Here is a 22,786-nt window from a genome sequence, read left to right as displayed (position 1 = left end):
GTGGGTCTTTCTCATGGAAGACCGAACCTTCTAGAAGGTGTCAGAATCACCCCTTTCTCAATGCCAGGGGGAAGGAGGGACTCCTCCCTGCAAATTGGAGGAGGCGGGGTGACAAAAGCTGACCCTTCAGCTGAGTGCTGCCCACCTTTGTCCTCTCCGTGTCACTCAGGCCACAGACACAGTCCATCACACACTCACACTGGCACGGATAGAAACTTAAGGACCTCATTACTCTGCTGGAGGCCAGCAGTACCCACCCACAGCCCTCCAGGCAGTGTTCGCTGCAGGTTCGCTTAAATCCTCTTGATTTTCCTCAAACCCCCGAGGCTACCTCCTCCCTCCATTTCAGCAACTGACTTGATCTTCTGCAACAGGGGAACGTAGGTGACAGCTCCCAGCTCCTGCCTGTCCACCTAAAATGACCTCTGTCTGTGTCTGTCCTTTTCCCATGGTCCCTTCTCCATCTGGGGGTTCGTTTCTTTTCCCACGTTTTGGATTCCCTGTCTTTCTGCCTCAGGCGGGACACGCCCTTTAAGCTGACGGCCGCTTTCCTGTGCACCGGACTCCCGTCCTGACTTCTGGCTTCTGTAGGACAGGCAGCTCCTGAGAGAAACGGCTGCTTCCAGGTCTGGGGCGCATGGGTGAGATACACTTGGAACATCGAATCACACCGGAAAACAAGGATATTATCGAAGCACCAGGTCGTGGCAGGACTCGGCCAGTGAGAGGAGGCTCCCACCAGGGGCGCCTGGGTGGCTGCTGTGCTGTTGAGTGTCTGACCCCTGGTATCAGATCGGGATCTCAGGGTCGTGAGATCAAGCCCCACATCAGGCTCTGCGCTCAACACAGAGCGCAGGACTCCCTCTCCCTCTGCCTCTGTCCCTGCTCTCTCCTCTTTTTCTCTCTCAAATAAATTTTAAAAATATTTAACAAAAGAAGAAGAGGAGGCTCTCACCAGCCAAGATGGGCAAATGAGATGAACGCATATCACAGAAAGGGCAGAACAACATGGAAGGAAACTGATAACTTTGGGGCCTGCCAGCAAACCCAGTCCTTGTGTTGACAAGTAGCAGAGAATGGAAGGAATCCCGGCTTTATCCTGCCTTTCCTACCTGAACCACACCTCAGAGTTAGCTAAGTAGCTGGTGAGGACAAGTCTGTCTCGTGGAATGTGCTACAAAGAAAGAGAACTCACTAATTCTGTGACTCTCACTTCCAAGGAAGAGTGGACTTCGGCAGGGAACACCTACTGTCACCCATGTCGCGCTCCTCACTGCCCAACCTGATGGTGCCTCAAGATCTCACTGCCAAGTTCAGGAAGGGCAGTGGGCAAGAGAACACGTTCGATCACATCACGAAGACAGAGCCAGCCCCACACAGAGTGTGGGAAACTGTAGGACAAACCGCCCGGCCCCTGCAACCACGGGAACAAAGTGTCCGGGGCAGAGAGAGAGAGAGAGGCACAGGGCAAATACCCAGATGGGGAGACCCAGGGGACGCATCCGGGCAATACGTGCGCGGTCTGCTTGAGTCCCCCTTTAAAAACGAAATAGAGGGTGAGAACATGTGTAGCACCAGCAGGGAGCTGAGAGCACTGGCTGGGTATTGGATGCTGTTCTGAGCTTACTTTTGTTTGGGGGGAGCCTTGATGAATAGGCTGAGACTGTATCTTTTAGAGATACAGACTGAAAAGTTACAGATCCAGTGCTGCAGTGTCTGGGGTTTGCTGCAAAATACCACCGGGGCCGGGGCAGGAAGGGGGTCGAACCAGGAGACTCATTTGGCCGCGCATTGGTGATCGGTGAAATTGACTGATGGGCACCTGGGGCTTCCTTCCAGCGTGCTCTCAACTTCTACATACGATCGAAAACGTCCAGGCGTTTAAAACCTATGCTTCCTGCTCCCCAAGTCCTTCTCAAGCTTTGGACTCTTTTCTCCTCCCGGTCACAGCCAACCTTCCTGAAATGACTGTCTGCTTTCTCCTGCCTCTCACTCCCCACTCAGTCCTGCCCCACAGCGGTCGCCCACCCCCGTGGAAGCTGCAGTCCCCCTTCTTCTTAGCGAAGCCTGTAAACTTGACTTCTGTGCAGCATCTGACTCTGTGGCCCCCTCCATCCCCTTCTGGAAACTGCCTGCCTTGGGCCCTTGGACATCACCCTCTTCTGGCCTTTCCCACTACTCCCATCTGCCTGGCCCCTAAGTGTTGGTACCTCTGGAACCTCCTGCCTGGGCAAGGTTCTACTCCACTGTTGTCCATTTCTGCCCATACCCAGCCTCCCTCACCAGCTTAGGATCCTTCCAGTGACTCTGAAGCCACACCTCCAGCCCTGGTCAGCATCTCCACTGAGAGGTCCCCTGGGAACTAGATGCCCAACAAGTACAAATAAATTCCTTTCCCACCCGCCCCACCAAGGGCAATACGCTCTGTGTGCCTCTCTCCATGAGGACACCACCGTTCATTTAGCTGCCCAAGCCTGACGCCTGGGGGCCAGCCCCAGCTCGCTTCTCTCCTTGTCCCCTAGACCTTTCTCCCACCCATGTGCCCCATCTGCCACAATCTCCAGCCATCCCTGCCCCTCGACCAGCCTGCTGCCTTGCTTCTCAGGCTTCCGTGCATGCTGGGTTCGCTCTGCATGACCGTGTCCCTTCTCCGCCCATGCTCTTGGCCAACCCCTTGTATGCTCCCGAGACATTACCTCCTGTGACCGGCTAGCCAGATCAGGTGACCCTCTTTTGCACCCTGTGTTTGCCGCTATAATGTAACCGTGTTGTGATTGCTGGTTATCTGTGTGACTTATTCCCTAACCAGATGCTCTTTCTGGGGGAAGTGGGATGGAGCCCACATCTGTCTTTGCCTCCTGGAGCTGTGCTGTGGCTTCCTTGCCTCTACCTCCCTCTTGGGGTTTCCTTGTCTCTATCTCCCTCTTGGCTTGGGGCAGTGGAAGAGTGGGACCTGAGAGGTAAAACTGTTCACTCCCTGCTCCCTCCCTGCTGGGCACCACCTGAAAGCAGCTACATCCCCTCCCAAGCCCCCTCCTGTCCAGCAGCTCTGGCCTCAGCCCCAGCTCCCCGAGTCCGAGCAGTGGCTCACTTCCCTGGCCATAGCACATTGGCAGCTTCGAGATGTTGCTAGCCCCCGGGTGCATTCCCACACCGACCTCCCCCCAGCCCCGTGCCCTGCTTGACCTTCTCTAGTGGCCCTGTGCCAGCTTGGTGCCCTCCCCAACCTACCCTCGCCAGACTCTAGTCCCTCCCAGTTCTGCAGAACATGACCTTATTTGGAAATAGGGTGGTTGCAGATGTAGTTAAGGCAAAGTCCTATTGGAGTGGGGTGTGCCCCAGATCCGGTATGACCGGTGTCCTTGTAAGAGAGGAGGCACAGAGACACAGACACACAGGAGACGCCGTGTGATGGCAGATTGGAGCAAAGCATCTGCGAGCTAAGAAACACCAGGGTTGGCCAGCAATACTGGAAGCAATATGGGAAGCTAAGAAAAAGGCCTGGAACATTCTTCTGGGGAGGCTTCAGGGCTAGCACAGCCCAGCCAGCACCCTCATCTCAAGACTTCTGGCCCCCGTAACTGGGAGACCTGTTTGCCCTGTGGTTGAAGCTACCCTGTTTGAGGTCATTTGAGCCCCTTCCTCACTCGCACATGAGTTTCCTTTCGAAGGGCCCAGCCGATTCTTGCTGCACGCTCTTGCTCTGTGAACTTTGCAAAGTCAAGGCCCCTTGTTATTCCGACGCCTCAGTGCCTGGCACGGGGCTGACCCTGAAGGGCAGTAAACACCTGCTGGCTAAGAACCAACGTGGCGCATTTGGTCTGTTCCTCTTTTCCCGAAATAGCATCAGAACAGTCAAAGCAGGCATGGACGTTTCCGGTTAAAGCAGAGCCCCCCAACCAGGCCAGGTGTGTTCAGCTGACAGCTCCACATCTGGCCCCCCTGGGGTCATCCATCTGGAGCCGGCTGGCCTGTGTCCGTGGGTGGCAGCCTCAGGGCACACCACCTCTGGTGCTGCACACCTTGTCAGGACTTTGAACCACTGGATTGGAAAAGTTGAGCTTCATTCATTCTGTTCTCACAGGAAATTTCCATATTACACAAATCAATGAAAGAAAAGGAAGAACCATTAGATTCTTTATCTTCTCAACTGTTACAAAATTTGTGATTGAAAAAAACAGGGTCAGAGTCACCTAAGGCACCTGGGTGGTTCAGTCGTTCGCTGCCTGACTTTTGATTTCCGATCAGGACGTGATCTCGGGGTCATGAGATCGAGCCCCTCGTCTGGGTCCCTGCTCAGCGGGGCAATCTGCTTGAGATTGCCTCTCTCCTCCTCCCTCTGCCCCTCCCACGGTCTCTCAAATAAATTAATAAAACCTTTTGTAAAAATTTCTAAAATGTTACCTAGTGGCACAGAGTGTCTCAGTGGTGACATGCCAGCTGTCCCCTCCATCCTGAGCTTGTGTGCAGTCATGTTAACCATAAAGCCTGGAATGTTCCTCGAAGCAATCGCAGGTTCTCATTTCAAAGTGCAAACTGTTTTATTTGAAAGTTTTGTACAAATTTATTACCTCCCTTACTATATTTTCTGGATGTTATGATCATATAAAAGATTAGTATTTTATAAAAGATGAATACTTTAACCTTTTTAAAATTAAAAGACGAACACTTTTGGCAAATAATCTGTAGACCATCTTGGCCCCCTCTGGTTTTCCACAGTATGCCACACAAATACCATTTTCTCTGAGACAGCTTGCACACAGACTGCTGCCTTCCGAGTCAGGGCATGGCCTGAGTATCTCCCCAGCTAGATTCAGAAATCACTAGGACCAAGTCACCGTGGTCCGTCAGGACAGACGGGTTTCTGCGGCCCCCAGGAAATGAGAGGACAGAGCTACTGGAGCCGGAGAGGCTGAGGTGGGGCGGGCAGGGCAGACCCGGCAGTGTGTGAGAAAGTGCGCCTCCTGGAGGTGACAGTGCTGTCCCCAAGCCGGGGCAGGAAGGGGCAGGAGCGTGGTCAGGCCTTGTCTGGCTACGAAGGGACCAGGTCTCGTTCCCACGGGACCCAGGGGCACCGTGAGGGGTTTCATCAGGAATGACAGGCTGCCAGCTGCTTTTGGAGGCCAATTCGGGGCAGCGGGGAGAGTGGGTGTCTGGGGAGGAGCCCGCCCGGGGCTGGGAGAGCTAGGGCACACTTTCCGTGAGAGACCAGGATGCCCTTGGGAGCAGCAGAGGAGGGCCCGTGTGGGGAGAGATGCGAGCCAGGCTGGGCTGGTTTGGGGCTCACCAGGAACGGAGAGTCAGGAAGGGCAGAAGGAACTGGCCCTCAGAGACCCTGCCAAAGGGAGAAAGAAGGAGAGAGGCCTGGGGCCATCTCACTTGCAGGAGGAGGGGGCCCAGCGGGTGTCCTGTGGCTGAAACCTTGGGGCCCCCTGAGGCTGACAGGTTTCCCTTCTGCAGGGAGAAGGCTTCTCAAAAGCCAAAGGGGACATTTGTTAAGTGGTTAAGGTTAAGTGTCGCACTCAGCTCAGGTCATAGGTCAGGGTCCTGGGTTAGAGCCCCACCTAGCATCAGGCTCCGCACTCAGCGGGGGCAGGGGGGTGGGGGGGTGGGGGTCGACTTGGAATTCTCTCTCCCCCGGCCCCACCCCCTGCACACTCTCAAAAAAAAAAAAAAAAAAAAACCCACCACCACCACCAAAACCAGAGAAGTGGCACCTTCTGCACAACTCAGCGAATGGGAAAGAACAGCAGAGTGTTCTAGAACTGAACAGCCCCAGGGGAAACGGTGAGGCCCGACGGGGAGGAGGAAACCTCCTCAGGGCTGGCCTGAGGGAGATGTTGGGGAGGGCCTACCGATGTGCCCAGACCCACTGTCCCTACAGACCTCCAGGCAAGTAACAGTGAGGCCTCGATTACTTTTAGCCAGGGGCGGCCTCCTTCCTGGAATTTTTCTGCAAAATGTGTTTTCTGCTTCCCTTTGCTCTTCCTGGGTCGTGCTGTTCTGGGAGCTGGCTGCCTGGGCCCAGTTAGGGAGCTGTGTCCACTGTGGGTGCCTGTGGGAATATAAGCGGCCCCTTCTGGGGTCTGCGCAAGGACAGCTGTGGGCCCCAGTGAGAGTGGGATTCAGAGAACAGTGGTCCTGGGCGGTGATGGGAACTGTATGAGGGCACAGCCAGGGCCCCGGTCGCAGGTGCCAGGACCCAGGTTGGGCTTCTCCAGGCGACCCCTCCGAGCTGCGTGTCATGCACACACAGGTGTGATTCGGGAAGGCTCAACAGAGCCTGTCCGTCGGCCCCTTCTCACTCAGGAGCACGCTGGTTTGGGGATTTCTGACCCTTGAGAAGGAACCGCGGGAATAAAGGCCAGCAGTCCCAGGCACCCCCACTCTAGCGCTGGGCCTTCCAGAGGGACCCGTGGCTTTGCAGCTTATTGGTAAGACCTACCTTGAGGGCCAAGGGCCCAGGGGGGCTCCCTGTCGGCCAGTGCAGAACAAGCCAGTGAATGCCCGCGAACCCGCCGGCAGGTGCGAGGGACACGGGTCCGCCGCCAAAATGCCGAGCCGGGGCGGGGGGCGCGCCTGCGGGCTCCAGTAGCCAGCGGGCGGGCAGCGCCACTCGCGTGGGGGCGCCCCTGGGGCTGTTTGGGACCCCGGCGCGCCCCGGGGCCGGGGGTGGGGGGCGGGGAAGGGGATGGGGGAGGGCAGGGAAGGATCGGGGGGGGGGGGGGATGAGCCGGAGGGGGAGGGCCGAGCCGGCCGCCGCGGCCCGGGCCCCAGCGCCCCGCCGGCGGCAGGAAAGTGAAAGGGCCGGCGGGGCCGGCGGGGCCTCCGCGCGCCGCCCCAGGAAGTCGCAAGCAGGAAGCGCCCGCGGCGGCCGGCTCGGGCCGCGGCGCAGGTGAGGCGCGGGGACAGGGACCGAGCGGGGAGAGCGACGCGGGGACGCCCCGCACCGCCTGCACCCGCCGGGCCGCCGGCCTACCGGTCTCCGGATTTGCGGCCGCGCAGCACCTGCCGCGGCGGCGGCCCCTGCGTTCCGGCCGTTTCCCGCCCCGCCGGCCTTTGTGCTTGGCCTTGGCCTGGGCCGAGAGTCTCGACTCCTGCCTTGCCTCGGAAGGGGAATCAGGGGCGAGCCGAGCGGTCCCGCGGGCGCCCCTCCTCACCCTGCCCCGGTCGCGGTGACAGCGGGGGCTCCGGGGACCCCGCGGGAGGAGCCCCGCGCATTGGCCGCCGCGCGCCGGGGACGTGGGCGTGTCGCCGAGTCTGCCTCTCCCGGGGACCCGCCGCCGGGGAGGAGCCGGCGCTGAAAGGCGTCCGGGAGGCTCGGGGAGCTGGCGCTCTGGGCCTCTGGGCTGTTTGCCTGCTGAGCAGCTGGCTCCCGGAGCTCGTGAGCCTCCTGGCCCACACCAGTGGCCGCGTCCTGTGGATCGCTTGGAAAGCGCCGGAAAGTCCCCCACCTGTCGACCTCCAACCTTCGGGCTCTTTTTGCCTCTTTCCCCCGCCTTCCGGTGCAACCCCGCCCTAGCAGCCACGCAGCGGCTCCTGGCGACCCGGTGACCCCGAGGGACCGTCCTGATTTGCATTTGAACGGAGGACACAGGAAAGCCCTTTTTCCAGCCCCAGGTTTGCATTTCTAAAGGTGAAATTACAAAGCCTGCCTCTCCTTCCCGGTCTCCTGGGGCTGGGTGGTGGCCAGCTGCTGGGTGGCTGCCATCCGCCTGGGACCAGAGATTTGGGGAGGTTGTTTGAGTTGGTAACTGTTAAGGGTCTCTTCCCGGCACCTTCCTTGGTCTCCCTGTAGGTCAAGACTCCAGACCTTCAGTGTCTCCCCATGTAGGCGTGGACCCCTACGGGCAGGGTCTGTTTTGTGTATCACCTTTGACATTCAGTGGGTTGGGGGTCGGGGAGAGGAGGTGATGCGGAGAGAGAAGTTCTTTTTGTGTTTAAACCCCAGGAAAGAGATAGTGGGCACTGTCAGTCATGTTTCGTAGGGAATAGAGCCTTTAAAGTCGAAGCCCTAGAAAGTATTTTCTCTAGAAAGGAAGTTGTCTTCATTCTCCCCCTCTCCTGCCATTCTCTCTCTCTTTGCAGAAAAAAGAAGTAACTTTCTGGGGGGAGGTGTACCTTCCACCCGACTTTGCCTTAAAATAAGATCCACTTAGAAAATTCTCTTTGAGTAGCTCATTTAACATCTGTACAGGGCTACTGAGGTTTACACAGCGCTCCGTTCCGGGAAGACCCTTTCAGTTGAAGGAGCTCACAGAGCCGTCCTGGGCAGCCAGGTCACCCACGGACGGCCCGAGGGCACAGCCCGGGAATGCTTCTCTGCCTCGGGTCATTCCTCATCTAGTTGCGGGGTTTGGGGGCTTTCAGAAGGTGGTTATAAAACCTTGCCTGTTAGTAGGTTTGACTGATCTGCTCTGGAGGGTGGGTGGGAGCTGAATTCCCCGTCTGATGGTAGAATGACTCTGGAGGGTGTGACTTCTCTCGGGAATAGTGACTTTTGGAGACCCTACGAAGAGCGGCCAGCAGAAAGAGTACATCATCTTTTATGCAATGGGGTTTTGTGCTCAACGCAGGGTGTCAAGTGCCTCGCCTCGTTCCCTTGTGCTCTCCGGAGGACAGGGGACAGGCCGGAGGAAGAGAAGAGGGTGGGTGCAGCTGAGAAAGTCTGGACCTGAGTTTGCGCAGTGTCCCGCCCATGGGGCAAGCCGCCCGTCCTCTTGGGAAGGGAGTGCCGGGCCTGCCAGTGGACCTCACAGGGCTCCACGGCTCTCCATGCAATTCGTGCTTCTCAGGGGCCACTGCCTGGCTCTGGAGGAAGGAGCCTCACTCAGTTGAGCTCTTAACATCCCACGTGTAAAATCCCTACCCTTACTTCTAGGAGAGTGATAGCACTTGCCTTCACCCATTTCACAGGGGAAGACCGTTCAATTATTTTTAAAAAGAAGTTGAGATTTTCTTCCCCTGCTGGTTTCCAGGGCCTTCTGGATTTCTTTTTTTAAATTACAGGTTTATTTAATCGAGGTTTATTGATTGACTGATTCAGAGGGGAATACCATCTAGAATATTCCTAGACAAGCCACACCTAGCGAAGCAGTGTTTGGACAGAGGAAGGAAGTGGACTCTGGCCATCCCTTTTCAGGCACTGTAAAATTTAAATCCTTTACTCTGCGGTCACAAAATTGTTTCTCAGAGTATATAGAGGCCCCGACAGGAGCCCACACATTTTGAATGGAGTTTTAGTGAAATACTCTTTAAATCTAGATTTTGAGCCAAAACATCTTTGAAGCATTTGCAGAGACTGGTTTAACATGTCTCCAGAGTGCTCGCTCTGTGCCAAGTTTGAACCTAAGTCCCGGGAATGGGGCAGCCGCGCACCACCCTGGCTCTCCTGGATTTTCCGGAACACAGCTGCTTTTTCCTGAGCTGCTTCTGCCCGCCAGGCCCAGTGCTAAGGGCTTTCCATGGGTGATCTCTTTTTCTCTTCATAAGAACCCTAAAATGTAGGTGCCACCATCCCTATTTTGTTAGCCAGGGACAGCAAGAAAACAGACAGTTGAAGTAATGTGCCTGGGATTAGCCAGCCCAAGGTCAGCTGTAAGGGGGTTGGGGAGGGCCAGGGCTGGGGGTCCTGGGATGAAAACGCAGCAAGGAATTTGACTTTTTTACTAAAAAGTGTGCAGGGCAATCCCTGAAGAAGTCACCATGTGTGGAGGGGGGAAGGGACAGAATGTCAGCCGGCAGGGGGTGGGGGGGTGCCCAGACTCTTAGGAATGTAGCTGGAACCTTCTAGTGGAGCTATTTGCTTTGCTTCTCTGTAACCCCAAAGAAGTTGTTGGGAGACATTAAATAAATTTCAGCAGCTTTAAACTGAGATGAATGTTTACTCAAAAGTAACTTTAAAAAAAAACAAATTACGTAACTGTGAATTTTCAGTAAGTATTAAGACAGCCCAGGCCGTGCTCCTACATGCGCTGGGTCCCGTGTTATCTAAGGCCTTGGTCCAAAAGATTCCTTGTGGCCAAGCATCGAGGATAGACTGAGAAGTCATGTGTCCTGAGGTTGGCTTTGGGATGAGAGACCAGGCCTAACTGCTGTGCCGGGCGTCCTTGGCTCTCAGGGTTCCCTGGCCGTGGCTTCCCGCCTTACTCTGCCATCAGCCCTGGCTTCGGAATGGGGTCCTTCCCCAGGACATGAGGCATCAAGAGGCCGGTGGACAGTTGGGTACCTTCCCACAGCACGAGGTGCATTTCAGTTCAGTCGCGAGGCCACAGTGAAATGATTGGCTTGACGACCTGCCATCTCGCCCAGGCCTCTGTGTCTCTCTGTTAGCATGGCTTGGACGTGGCCTGGTCCACAGGGGGTGGAGTCGAGCCTGTCCCATTGCCTGGCATGCTCTGGTAATTGAGCACACGGTATGACTACTGGGCACGGACTGGTCTCCATGAATATTAGTATTCGTTCCGTAGAGTGTGGTGGTTAAGAGCGAGTGGGAAGATCTCTGGATGTCTCCCAGATGGAGAGGGAGGGACTCGGAGTCTCTCTGTTCATCGTCAGACCACGTGGAGTTTGTGTCTGTGGTCTCTGAACAAGCTGTCCCTGAGGGCAGGCAGATTGCCTCCCCCAGTAGCTCTCGTGGGGGGATTTCGGTGTGGGGCTGGAAGCCCAGCTTTGATCTGGGCCGGCCGACACCCACTCCGGACCTTACATCTGCCAGGGACTCCCACAGTGGCCCTGCCGGGACACCTGACTTTTCTACTGCTCATTCTCCTTGTAGGGAGCCGAGCCTCTGCCTGAAGGAAGAGGGCAAGCAAGACCCAGCAGGACACCTCGGTGCACCTTCCAGTCCGCGGGAGCTGCAGGGGCCAGAGAGACACTGGAGCCCGGGTTGGTAACCCACGCACGACGCCTCTTGTGACCAGAGCCCCGTGGTCGGCGCGGCGTAAATGGCTCCGCTGCCCCCAGGCGTCCGCTTCATCGTCTCGTTCTCCCGGGATCAGTGGTGAGTGCTGGCGCTCAGTCCGTGGTCCGGTGCTGTGTGGCGGTGCGTGCACAGCCAGTGTCATTATAACAAACGCGTATGGATGCCTGGCGTCCCTGGGTTACTGTTGAATGGCTTATCAACACTGGAAAGTCTGACCAGGAACTTTGCTAAGCTGTCCTCTGCGTTTGGTTCTGGCCATGACAGATAGCGTTAGGACTCCCTCGTGGTTTTCAGTAGTTTCTATAATAATGACGGTGTCCATGGAAAAACGCCCCTTGGCTATGGGCAGGATTGTAAAGTGGCTTCGGGGGAGATAAGTGTATGAACCCTGAGTGCGGTGAGTGGCTTAGCTGGGGCAGTACTTACTGAGAGAAGATGAAGGCTAAACAAGTTAGATGCAGACCAGAATACCGCTTCCTGTTTCGGGACCAAGCTCACGTCGTCGCATGCTCTGACAGCCCTTCTCACGGTTGGGGCAGGAATCTCACGCCCCTAGAGGAAGAAGAGGGCAAGGGCAGAGACTGGAGCCAGCCTCTCTGTCCCGGAGCCCACCCGCACAGAAGTTTCTCTTTCCTGTTGCTCTCTACTGGGAAGGAATAAGTTTTCCTCTATCCTCTTGGGCTCTTTCCTTGGGGACGTGCAAATTAAACTACAAAAGATAGATGTGATCACATATGCAGGGGAGGTTACAGAAAAATGTGACTCAGGTGGCTTCTGTGCCATCTTAGTAAGGGAAGAGGAGGAGGACAAGGGAAAAACAAGTGACTTTTCGGAAAGGTTCAGCGGGCCTTATGGGAACAGACGGGAGATAAGGTAGCGCTGTGGGCCTTTCTTTAGGTGAGCTGCTGGTGCTTCTCCTTTCCAGCAAGAAGTGTGTCTGCCCTGCTGCTCCCAGGGAGGGGGTTGCCGCACTTAAGTCCTTCTAGGTGGTTGTGCTTGTGGGCAGGTTAGAAATTAAAGGCACTCAGATTCCCTCCACTCAGAGCAGTTTCTGTGCCTTAGTGCCGCATCCTGGACCCCTTCATCTCTGCCCCGACAGCCCACCTGTGGCCCTCACACCCTTTCCTGCGTCTCAGGCCCCTGCTGGTCGGTGGCACCCACAGGGCCTCTGCGTCCCTCCCAGAGTGGTTCCCGTGTCGTTTCATTTCTCGTCTACAGGGCACCTGGTCGCCAGCTGTAGACACATCCCTTTCCTCTAGTGGGCGCTTCCCTTCAGTTTCCTTGTCTGTTTTGTAACTTTGTTTTGATACAGTTTCCAAAATCACAGAAGAAAATTGTAAGACTATCACAAAGAACCCCATGTCCTGTGCCTCACAGATTCATTCTTTTCTTCTCCTTTCTCTTCCTTTCCTTTTTTCAAGCTGAGGCCCTAGGGCTTCTCACACTTGAGTTTACATGTGCTTCCGCCCCCTGGGAACTTGTTAAAATGCGAATGCTTCCTCAGGAGGTCTGGGGTGGGGCCCAAGCGACTGCATTTCCCAGGGGACAGGGTGCCCTGCGTCCGGTCCGCAGACCGCACTCTGGGTGACAAGGGTGTAGCATGTCTCTTCCTCTCTGCCTCGGACTTGCTCGTTGGCCTTTACTCTGTAGATCCCAGCTCCCGTCCCCAGAGGGACAAAGCTAGCTTGGACCTTCCTTCAGAGGCCTGGCGATGTCTTTCTCCCAGTGGGCACTGCCCTTGCTGACACCACCTTGATTTCCTTTGGGGACCTGACTCCTTTGTGCGCAGCTGTGGGACTAAAGCGGGCTGGCTGGGTCTTGGGACCCAGAGGAGGGCCCCGGAGGACCAGCCAAGAAAGCCCTCGGCCTCAGGCGGGATAGAAATCAGACACAAACCGAGAGGAAGTAAGAACGGAGTCTATTGAAGGTACAGAGAGAGTGTGGATACAGACAGCGCGTCCGGGAGACTCAGAAGGGAAGAAAGAGAGCGTGTCATGTTCGCTTGGGGCCTGGGGTTTTACTGACGGTGGTCTGGTGCCCGTGCCTCCTCAGTAACCCAGGAACAAAGCCAGTGTTGAGCTGTCCTCCGGAAGTCACTTGTGCCCTGGAGCCGGGGGTTTTGGTGAGTCCAAGGTTTTGGAAAAGTTCAAGATGACTCCCCCCGGTCACTCCTTAGATATCATCTGCTGTGCTGGAAAACTCTGAAGAAGTCATTAACTCCTCGGTGTTCATGCGAAAGACGGACGTTATCTGTTCTGTCACAGATGTGTAAGGGGCGGGGGCAGAGCTCTAGCAAAAACCGAAGCTGGAAGCGCCGGGAGAATAGCCGTTTTCTATGGGGTCCTTTAGTTTCCCTGTCTCAGTAGGTGCGACTGAGGCCCCCGAGGCTCTGTGTCCTTGACCTTTCTCCTTGGCCCACGTCCCCCAGGAGGCAGTCTGGGGCCCAGGGTGGGATACTGGTCTCGTGCTGGGGTGCTGAGTGTCGAGCAGAGTAAACCTTGGGTAGAGGGACTGTTGAATGTGGCCAGTCCAGCGGGGGCCAGGGCTCAGCTCCCAGACACACCTGCACACTCTGCCCATTTGCTTCTCCCTCCACCCTCTGTGTGTGTGTGTGTGTGTGACACACACACGCACACACGTATTTTTCTGAATCATTTGAGTCAGTTGTAGTCATCATGCCCTTTTATTTCTCAGTATGCTGGTGTGTGTTTCCTGGCGATAAGACATTCTCCTACAACTGCGCGTGAAGGTCAGAATCAGGGAATTTAACGTGAGGTAATGCTGTGATCTAATCCACGGTCCATATCAGAAGTCACAGCAGCCAACGTCCCAGGATGTCGTGTCCTGTGTCCCCTGGTCCAGGACCCCGTCCACAATCACATGTTATGTTCCATTGTCCTGTGGGACTCCGTGTCCTTCAGTCAGAAGCTGTTTCTTGGCCTTCCCTTGTCCTTCATGACCTTGACATTTTTGAAGAGTACCGGCCATTTCTGTCATAGACTGTCCCTTGTTGGGGTGTCTAGTTAGTATTTCCTCAGGACTGGATTCAGTAACGCTCTTCTGTTAGGAACAGCACGGAGGGCAGAGGACGTCTCGCTGCTGGTGAGGGGCTACAGACGCGGGCACAGGAGGGGCTGGTCGGGAAGTAACGTATCAGGAAGACCGGGAGAGAAACAGCTACATGTGGTTCTGCATGTGGGCTTGATGCATGTGTGGTGTGTGTGTGTGTGCACGCATGTGTGGTACGTGTACATGTGATGTGTGTTGGTTAGATGTGTGTGGTATGTGTGATGTGTTTGTGCATGTCTGGTGTGTGGTGTGTGTGTGTATGGTGTGCATGTGTGTTGTGTTTGATGTATTTGATACGTATGGTGTATATGTGGTGTGTTGTGTTTGTGCATGTGTTTGCTGTGTGTGTGTGTGTGGTGTGTGTGCTGTCTGAGTGTGGGCTGTGTGATGCATGTGAGTCACGTACCACACCCAGTCGGCTCAGAGGCCCTGGATGAAGCGGCGTTCAGGGTAGGGAGCACTGGGTGCTGGGTGTCGGGCTCCGCGGGTCTCGGGCTCTGCGTGCGGTCTCCCGTGGAGGGACCCAGGCACCCTGGAGTCCGGACCGATGTGAGGACTGGGCCGCAGGCGCGGTAGGAGGAGCCAGGACTACTTCGTACCAGAAATGACGAGCCGAGTCTGGAGGGACTTGAGATTTAAAGTAAATGATGCTAGTGGTGGATTAGTCCGATGGACAGAACAAGAACCCCGGAGCGGCAGGGCTGTAAGTGCGGGCACGAGGGTGAGAAAGGAAGCCCCGCCCCCAGGGGATGCCTGCAGCTCCCCACCCCCCAGGCCCGCGCCCTTTGAGATCCTCAGGATCAGACACTGTGAGGGGAGACCAGAGGGACAGGATGCCCGTGTCAGCTCTACGTGTGTCTCCACAGACTCCGTGTTAGTTACACAGAGGGGAGAAGCGCCGCTTCCCGGACGGCAGACTGGGCACGGGGCCGCTGGGGCAGAGGGCCGCTTGAGCAGGTGGTCCGTGCCAGCATCTCTGACATCCCGTCTGTGTCTAGGATGCTCTGGGAAGGTGTCCCATCGTAGCTCTGTGTGGTTTTCTTGTTCCCAAGTTAAGGACGCCTTTGGACAAACTCCCATGCCAGATCCTACCGCCCAGTAACTGTCCCCTACAGTGTTGGTCTCCCCCGTTGGCCTACGACTCCGACGAGTACCGCTGCAGCTGGAAACAGACGCTGTGTCCTTCATCTCGGGCAGAAGCAGGCTGCCGTCCGGGAGCACACGCGAGGCTGGAGACCATGTCTGCGAGGCTCTGAGGTGCACACCGGGCCTGTGCTGTCACTGCCGAGATGCACTTTTGCTTTGCTAGAAACTTTGCATCAACCCCAGCACCGTTCTTGTGCTGATTGATGCAAATAAGGCCACCGCTAGACAGAACCGCAGAGTACTAGCAGGTGGAAGAGTCAGAGGGTTCTGTAGCTCCCTTGTAATTGTACATGTTTCCTGTTCCAAGCCCAAATGTGACATTGAACAAAAACACCAGTATCAGATTGCATTCGTGTCCCGAGGCTGCTGTAACAGCCCCACACACGACAGAGGCTGCAAGTCCAGACCCAGGTGTTGGTGGGGCTGCGCGGCTCCCAAGGCTCCAGGGAAGGATCCCTCCTGCCTCCTTCAGCTTCTGGGGGTGCCTGGTGGTCCTTGGCCTTCCTTATCTCGGCTCTGCCTCTGTGATCACGCTGCCGTCTTCCTGTCTGTCCCTGTATCTTCCATAAGGCCTTTGTAAGGATGTCAGTCATTGGATTAAAGATCTCATGTGGTCTCAGGTCATACGTGGGTTCAGTATGGCCTCAGCTTCACTAATTACATCCCCAGGACTCGATTTCCAAGTAAGGTCATGTTGTGAGATTTTCGGTTGGACTTGAATTTGGGGGGGCAGAGGATTCAACCCAGTGCAAAGTGGACGGTCACAATCATCCACAGTCCTGCTTCGTAGAGCATAAAGGAAGACAGAAAATGAGGGTAGAATTAATTACAGGCCAGGAAAAGCAATCAGGAAGGTTGTGTAGGACTTTGGTCCTATAACCCCAGGTAATCCCGTGGAAGTAAAATGTCTTCCAGACCTTCCGGAAGGGAACCGTCAGCCCGGGATGCTGACTCTTCCCCTCCACAAATCCTGTGTCACAACGAAGAGGAAAGGACGGGAGGAAGGGCCGGGTTAGAAGTCGGGGCACCGGAGTCCGCCCCGACACTGGCTCCACAGAAGGAGGGTTTTCTGGTTCAGAATCTCCAGGAAGGAGGCAGCAGCCCAGAGGTGGTGGGTGGAGGCCCAGGTTGGCCACTAAGTCTGGATAAGCTAGACAGACTGTCCTCTAGGGCTGCAGGCATATCAGGATCCCTGGGGCTCTTCAGATGTGATCTGGACACACACAAGAGCTCTTTATTTCTAGGCTTATTTATCCTACTTAATAAATATATTTAATAAGGATCAATTACTTGTACATAGAATATTCTGTTTATGTCTGGGAAGAGACTGGAGAGTGTGAACCCAGGGCCCATTGAAATCAAGTCACTCTATCAAAATCCTTAGCCGGGTGACAATGACATTCACATTTTCCTGGTTCGTAACACACCTGAGACCCGGGGTCATGCAGCATCCTCGAGGCCTCCATTCTTCTCTGGGACCCTGATCTGGGAAGTGCTGGGCTGACTTAGTCCCAGAATTTCGTCCGTGCTCCCTGAGCAGACTGCAGAAGGGGGCCCTGAGCCCAGGTGGGACCAGCTCGGGGTCCCTGCAGGGCTGGAGCCCTGCCTTGTGCCCTTCCGCTGCCCGTACCTCTGCCGTAGGTGACTATCCACTTGGGTGGGCTCTCTGTCTGAAAGTCATTGGCCTTTTCAGGCCGGAAACAGGCAGGTATTTCAGGAGTGGGGGCCAGCCTTGCCTTCCTGGCAGGGCCCCTGCTCTGCTCTCTTGCCAAGTTCTCTTCCCACTGACCTGTTTTCTTCCCCAACAAGTGCTTTTCCAGAGAGGGGTTCCAGCTTGGACGTTGGAATGAACTTTTCTCTTCTTGCCCAAGGTCTTCTTTTCTCTAGTCTCTGATTCACCTCAGTCTTGCTCTGGGGCTGCTTTTGCATAAACCAAGAAGAGCACCCGGCCTCAGGCCAGGCTTTCTGCTGCCATCTGCCTTGTTCATAGCGTGTCTGTGGTCACCAAGTTTCTCATGGAGGCCAGTGAGATATTTATATTCCTGCCTTGCATGTGTCCTTCTTAAAAAGTTGCACAGAAGCTCAAAGTAAAAAATAGATGTGCTCTTAAATGCCCAGGATACAGGCTTACAGGAAATTTGTACTTCATGCTCTTACTAACCAGTTAATGGTTTCTTCGTGTCTACTCCATGAACTGTGTGTTCACCTTCCGCGTCCCAAATTTCTCTTTGATTGTAGTTATGTTTTTATAAGTATTGAAACAGTTTTAATTTGCACAAAGCAAAAGTGGTGAAATTTTTAAATGTATTATGGTGATGTTGCCAATAGGATTAGTAATTGATATAGGATTGAGGGACTAATATACATATAAGATGATTTAAAATACAGTTACAAGGTATTGTTTGTTTATGTGTGTATGTATTTTCATCTTATTTATTTATTTTAATTTTAATATTTATTTATTTTGTATGTATGTATTTTATTTATTTGGTCCTTCATCCCCATCACCTAGTTCACCCATCCCCCGCCTACTTTCCCTCTGGTGACCGCCAGTGTGTTTTCCAGAGTTATGAGTCTGTTTCTGGTTTGTGTCTCTCTTTCTTTTTCCCCCTTTGCTCATTTGTTTTCTTTCTTAAATTCCACATATGCATGAGATCATACGGTATTTGTCTGTCTTCGACATTCTTCGCTTAACTCTCTAGATCCATTCATGTCATTGCAAATGGTAAGATTTCATTCTTTTTTAGGGCTGAGTACTATTCCGTATATACACACATCCCACTTCTTTATCCATTCCTCTCTCTGTGCACACTTGGGCTGCTTCCATATCTTGGCTTCTGTAGATACTGCTGCTGTAAATGTAGAGACACACGTGTCCCTTTGAATTTGTGTTTTTGTATTTTTGGGGTAAATACCCAGTAGTGCCAATACTGGATAGTACGGTAGTTTCATTTTTAACTTTTTGAGGACCCTCCATACTGTTTTCCAGAGTGGCCACAGCAGCTTACATTCCCACCAGCAGTGCAGGAGGCCCCCCTTTCTCCACATCCTTGCCAACACCTGTTGTTTCCTGACTTGTTCATTTGAGCCATTCTGACTGGTGTGAGGTGGGATCTCACTGTGGTTTTGATTTGTGTTTCCCTGATGATGAGTGATGGTGAGCATCTTTTCATGTGTCTGTTGGCCATCTGGATGTTTTCTTTGGCGAAATGTCTGTTCATGTCCTCTGCCCATTTTTAAATTGGATTGTTAGTTGTTCGGTGTTGAGTGGTTGAAGTTCTTCATAGATTTTGGATACTCGCCCTTTATCAGGTATGTCATTTGCAAATATCTTCTCCCGTTCTGTAGGTTGTCTTTTAGTTTTGTTATTTCCTTGGCTGTGCAGAGGCTTCTTACCTTGATGAAGTCCCAGCAGTTTATTTTTGCTTTTATTTCCCTTGACTCAAGAGGCATATCTAGAAGGATATTGCTAGGGCTGATGTCAGAGGAAGTACTGTATGTGTTCTCTTCAAGGATTTTTACCTCTTCAGACCAATATCTCTAATGAATATAGATGCGAAAGTCTTCAACAAAATGTGAGCAAACCAAATCCAACAAAATATAAGAAAAACCGTGTGTCACAATCTAGTGGCATTTATTCCTGGGATGCTGGGGTAGCTTGGTATTCAACAATCAATGTGATATTTCACATCAATAAGAGAAGGTATAAAAATCATCTGATCATTTCAGTAGATGCAGAAGAAACATTTGACAAGTCCAACATCTGTTGGTAAACCTTCATCAAAGCAGGTCTAGAGGAACATGCCGTAACATAATAAAGACCTTCCATGAAAAACCTACAGAGAACATCACACTCAGTGGGGATAAACAGAACTTTCCCCGAAGGTCAGGAAAATAGCAGGGATGTCCTCTCTCCCCTCTGTTCCTCTACATAGACAGGAAGTCCTGGCACCAGCAGTCACACAATAAAAAGAAGTAAGAGGCATCCAGATTGGTAAAGAACTCAAACTCTCACTATCTGCAGATGACATGATACTATGTATAGAAAACCTGAAAAGAGTCCACCAAAAAACTGCTAGAACTGGTAAGTGAATTCAGTAAAGTCACAGGATACAAAATTAATAGACAGAAGTGTGTTGCATTTCTATACATTAATAAGCAGCAGTAAGTAAAATTAAGGAAACAATCCCATGTACAATTGCACCAAAAACAATAAAATATCTGGGAATAAACTTAACCAAAGATGTGAAATGTCTGTACTCGGAAAACTATAAACCCTGATGAAAGAAGTTGAAGACGACACAGACATGGAAAGGCACCCCGTGCTCATGGATTGGAAGAACAAATATCCGTACAGTGTCTGTACTACCCAAAGCAATCTACGGATTCAGTGCCGTCCCTATTAAAGTAGCAACAGCATTTTTCACAGAACTAGAACAAACAATCCTAAAACATGTGTGAATCCACAGAACCCCCAAACAGTCAAAGCAATCTTGAAATGAAAAAACTGGAGGAATCGCAATCCAGATCGCAAGATACACTACGGAGCGGTCGCGATCAGAGCAGTACAGTACCTGGCACAGAACCAGACACAGTTGCTGACCAGACACAGGTTAGTGGAATGGGACAGAGAATCCAGAAATGGACCCTCAACTCTGTGGGCAACTCATCTTCAGCAAAGGAAGCAAGAATAGCAACAGGACAAAGACCATCTCTTCAATAAATGGTGCTGGGAACACTGGACAGCCACATGCGGAAGAATGGGACTTGGCCACTCTCTTACACCACACACAAAAATGAACTCAAAATGGATGAAAGACCTCAGTGTGAGACCTGACCCCATAAAAATCCCAGAGGAGGGGCACCTGGGTGGCTTAGTGGGTTAAAGCCTCTGCTTTCAGCTCAGGTCATGATCCTGGGGTCCTGGGATTGAGCCTGGCTTAGGCTCTCTGCTACGCAGGGAGCCTGCTTCCCCCCACCACCCCGCCTGCCTGTCTGCCTACTTGTGATCTCTGTCAAATAAATAAATAAAATCTTTAAAAAAAAAAAAAATCCCGCAGGAGAGCGCAGGCAGGACTTTCTCATCATTCTCAGACATCGGCCCTGGCAACATTTTCTAGGTTGGTCTCCAGAGACCAGGGAGATACAATGTAATCTTAATGCGTCTTGTGTTAACTTATGTCATCCCTGCCTCCGTTCTGTGTTGCAGGTACAGAGCCTTCATTTTTATTTTGACATTTTTGCTGTATGCAAGTTTCCACTTATCCCGAAAGCCTATCAGCATAGTTAAGGTAAGAAAGCATAAAAAGCACAGTTTCGTATCCTGCCTGTAGTTTCTGCCTGGAGCTGGGAGCTGGTAGCTACTCGAGGAGCCAGTTCGGGAATGGGGGAGGGGCAGGAGAAGGGGTGGGGGGCGGGGCCATGGAGAAAACAGGTGGTTTTAGAATCAAGTTATCCTGCTTTGATTGTTAGTTTCTCTTTTCTGAAACAAAAATCTTGGACATGCTTTTAGGGTTTATCGTTTTAGAGGTAATATGCTTTCAGTTGTAGTAACTGACAGTTGCAGAATTCTAAAGCTTAATCAAATATTTACTCTGTGACCTTCCCTCCAAATACATCCTGTCTTAAACTGTTCCCCGAAGTGCCTCTACGATCGCTGTCCTCTAAGTCTGGCCATGGTGGTGGCTCTCTTGTTATTCTGAGAACCCCGAGCTTCTGTTTGAGTGACGGGAGAGCAGAAAGTTGCTCAGCAGGCATTTAACTACACTTTGAGAAAAGAAGATTAAAGTAGACAAGCCTACGTAATAGCCAGTTACAACTGGGAAGAAACAGGTCGTTTTCTTACCCTCTTAGAAATGACATCATTTTGCCTATAAACTCTCAAAAGGCTGTAGGCTGTTGACTCTTGATTGTAGAAGGAACAAGGAAATTGTCCAGTGCCAAAGACTGCCCCCTCCCTTGCCTAGTCGTGGGCAGGGACACGGATCCAGCGCTGTAATTCTGACCTTAGCAGCCACGCTTCCTCCATGCCCACCACGTGGTTGAGCGCCGGCCTCTCAGTCTTCAGGCCGGTGGGAGCAGCAATGCCAAACGAGGCTGTTGCTCCTGTGGACAGTTTTGTGTTCCCCCTTCTCCAGTAATGCCCAGGGGACTTGAAAACAGCATCCATCTATGCAGAGGGTTCTGCAGGACCTCGCTGACCTCGCGTAAGCAGGAACCTTCGGTGCCCTTCGCGTCACTTGCAGAATTCTCAGGTTTTTGATATACCAAGTTTTAATGCCTGTGGAAATGTTTGCAGACTTTTAAAAATGTGGTTTTCAAAGAAGAGACAAGAGAGAGCGGGCTTTAATGCATCCAGCCAGGCACTCTAAAATCGTTCCAAGGACTAGCCACCACATTTATTTATTTATGTTTGAAGATTTTATTTCTTCATTAGAACACACAAGCAGCGGCAGAGACAGAGGCAGAGGGAGAAGCAGGCTCCCCTCTGAGCTGGGAGCCCAATGTGGGGCTCGATCCCAGGACCTGGAGATGATGACCTGAGCCGAAGGCAGATGTTCAATCATCTGAGCCCCCCAGGCACCCCAGCTGCTCCATTTAAATATCACCACTCACTCTCTGTCTTCCGTGTTAGGGAAACACACGCACAGCTCAAGGAAAGGCAAGTGATAGAAGTGGAGGAGATTGTTGAAGAGGTCCCAGCAAGCGCCGTGGGGCTGAAGGAGCGGGAGTGCTTGGGGAGCCTGCTGGGGTTTCAGGATCGAGCTCGGATGTGGGGGTGGACGCCTGGAGTAGCCGATGGAGCGTGGGCCCTCACCACGAAGCCCCAGCCCGGGGGGCAGAGGCTCTGCTGGGACGCAGGCGGTGTGGGGAAGGTGGGCTGCTTATTGGAGGATCGTCGTCGCAGGACAGGACATGGGGACTCGATGTGATATTGTGAGGGGCCTCGCGTAGCCAGGAAGGAATGTAGCGTTGCCGTAGGGCGCACTCCCAGTGTCCCTGTTGGGAGTTTGGGGCGCACTGATGATGGACGTCTTGATGAGGCAGGGTCCTGCCAGCCCTTCTGAAAGCATCTGTTGGTCACAGGGTTTGTCGTGACCCGCGGTGTGACAGGGTGGCCTGTTCGCCATTTGACACGGAGTCCTCACAGTGGCCTGGGGACTCGGGGGCCCAGTCCCCTCATGCAGGGCGGTGCCAGGTCTGGTGAGTTGGGCAGGGTCTCTGCTCTCAAGCCCTGAGCTGCGGGATCTGAAGGGCGTTGAGGGTCTCAAACACGCCCACGGGCCTGCAGCCCGATTTTCTCCCACGCACAGATTTCCCGACTTAGCGCCTTAGTTGTGCCTGGACACGGATGGGCCTCACGCACAGTCTCCTAAGATCGATCCGGACGTCCCCCTACAAACGTCAGCCTCAACTTTGTAACGCCTCACAAAGCTTCGACATGCTTAGCGCGTCTTACTTATAAAACTACAGCTACGGATGATTCTGGTGACCCAAGGAATAGCTTGAACTATCTGTAGTCTGTATTCGCTAGCACACGAGAAGCAAAACAAAGTGAAAATGTATTTGCTTACCTGGAATTGATCACCGGTGGTTGTTAATTATAAAACGGTTTATATCCCTCAATGACATTCAAAGAGTGGCGTG

The 22,786-nt window shown here is 53.2% G+C and overlaps 1 protein-coding gene across 6 annotated transcripts in view; it reads left to right on the top strand.

Annotated features, from left to right (window-relative positions):
- Positions 1-22,786, top strand: part of SLC37A1 (solute carrier family 37 member 1) — a 69,215-nt gene that overhangs the window by 5,514 nt on the left and 40,915 nt on the right. For 2 of the 6 annotated variants that reach the window (XM_045084444.1, XM_004762217.3), the window contains exons 1-3: positions 7,489-7,620; positions 10,778-11,002; positions 20,349-20,430. In XM_045084444.1, the coding sequence (XP_044940379.1) occupies positions 10,947-11,002; positions 20,349-20,430 (138 nt within the window). In that variant the 5' untranslated portion in view covers positions 7,489-7,620; positions 10,778-10,946. Of the gene's footprint in view, positions 1-6,788; positions 6,896-7,488; positions 7,637-10,777; positions 11,003-20,348; positions 20,431-22,786 lie in introns of those variants that run through there. The other 4 variants (XM_045084442.1, XM_045084443.1, XM_004762219.3 and 1 more) reach the window with 4 other exon arrangements.

This window comes from Mustela putorius, unplaced genomic scaffold (genome assembly GCF_011764305.1).
Source record: "Mustela putorius furo isolate JIRA1106 unplaced genomic scaffold, ASM1176430v1.1 tig00000765_pilon_pilon_pilon, whole genome shotgun sequence".
In the NCBI taxonomy this organism is placed as follows: Eukaryota; Metazoa; Chordata; class Mammalia; order Carnivora; family Mustelidae; genus Mustela; species Mustela putorius.
This window is presented reverse-complemented; position numbering and strand designations above follow the sequence as displayed.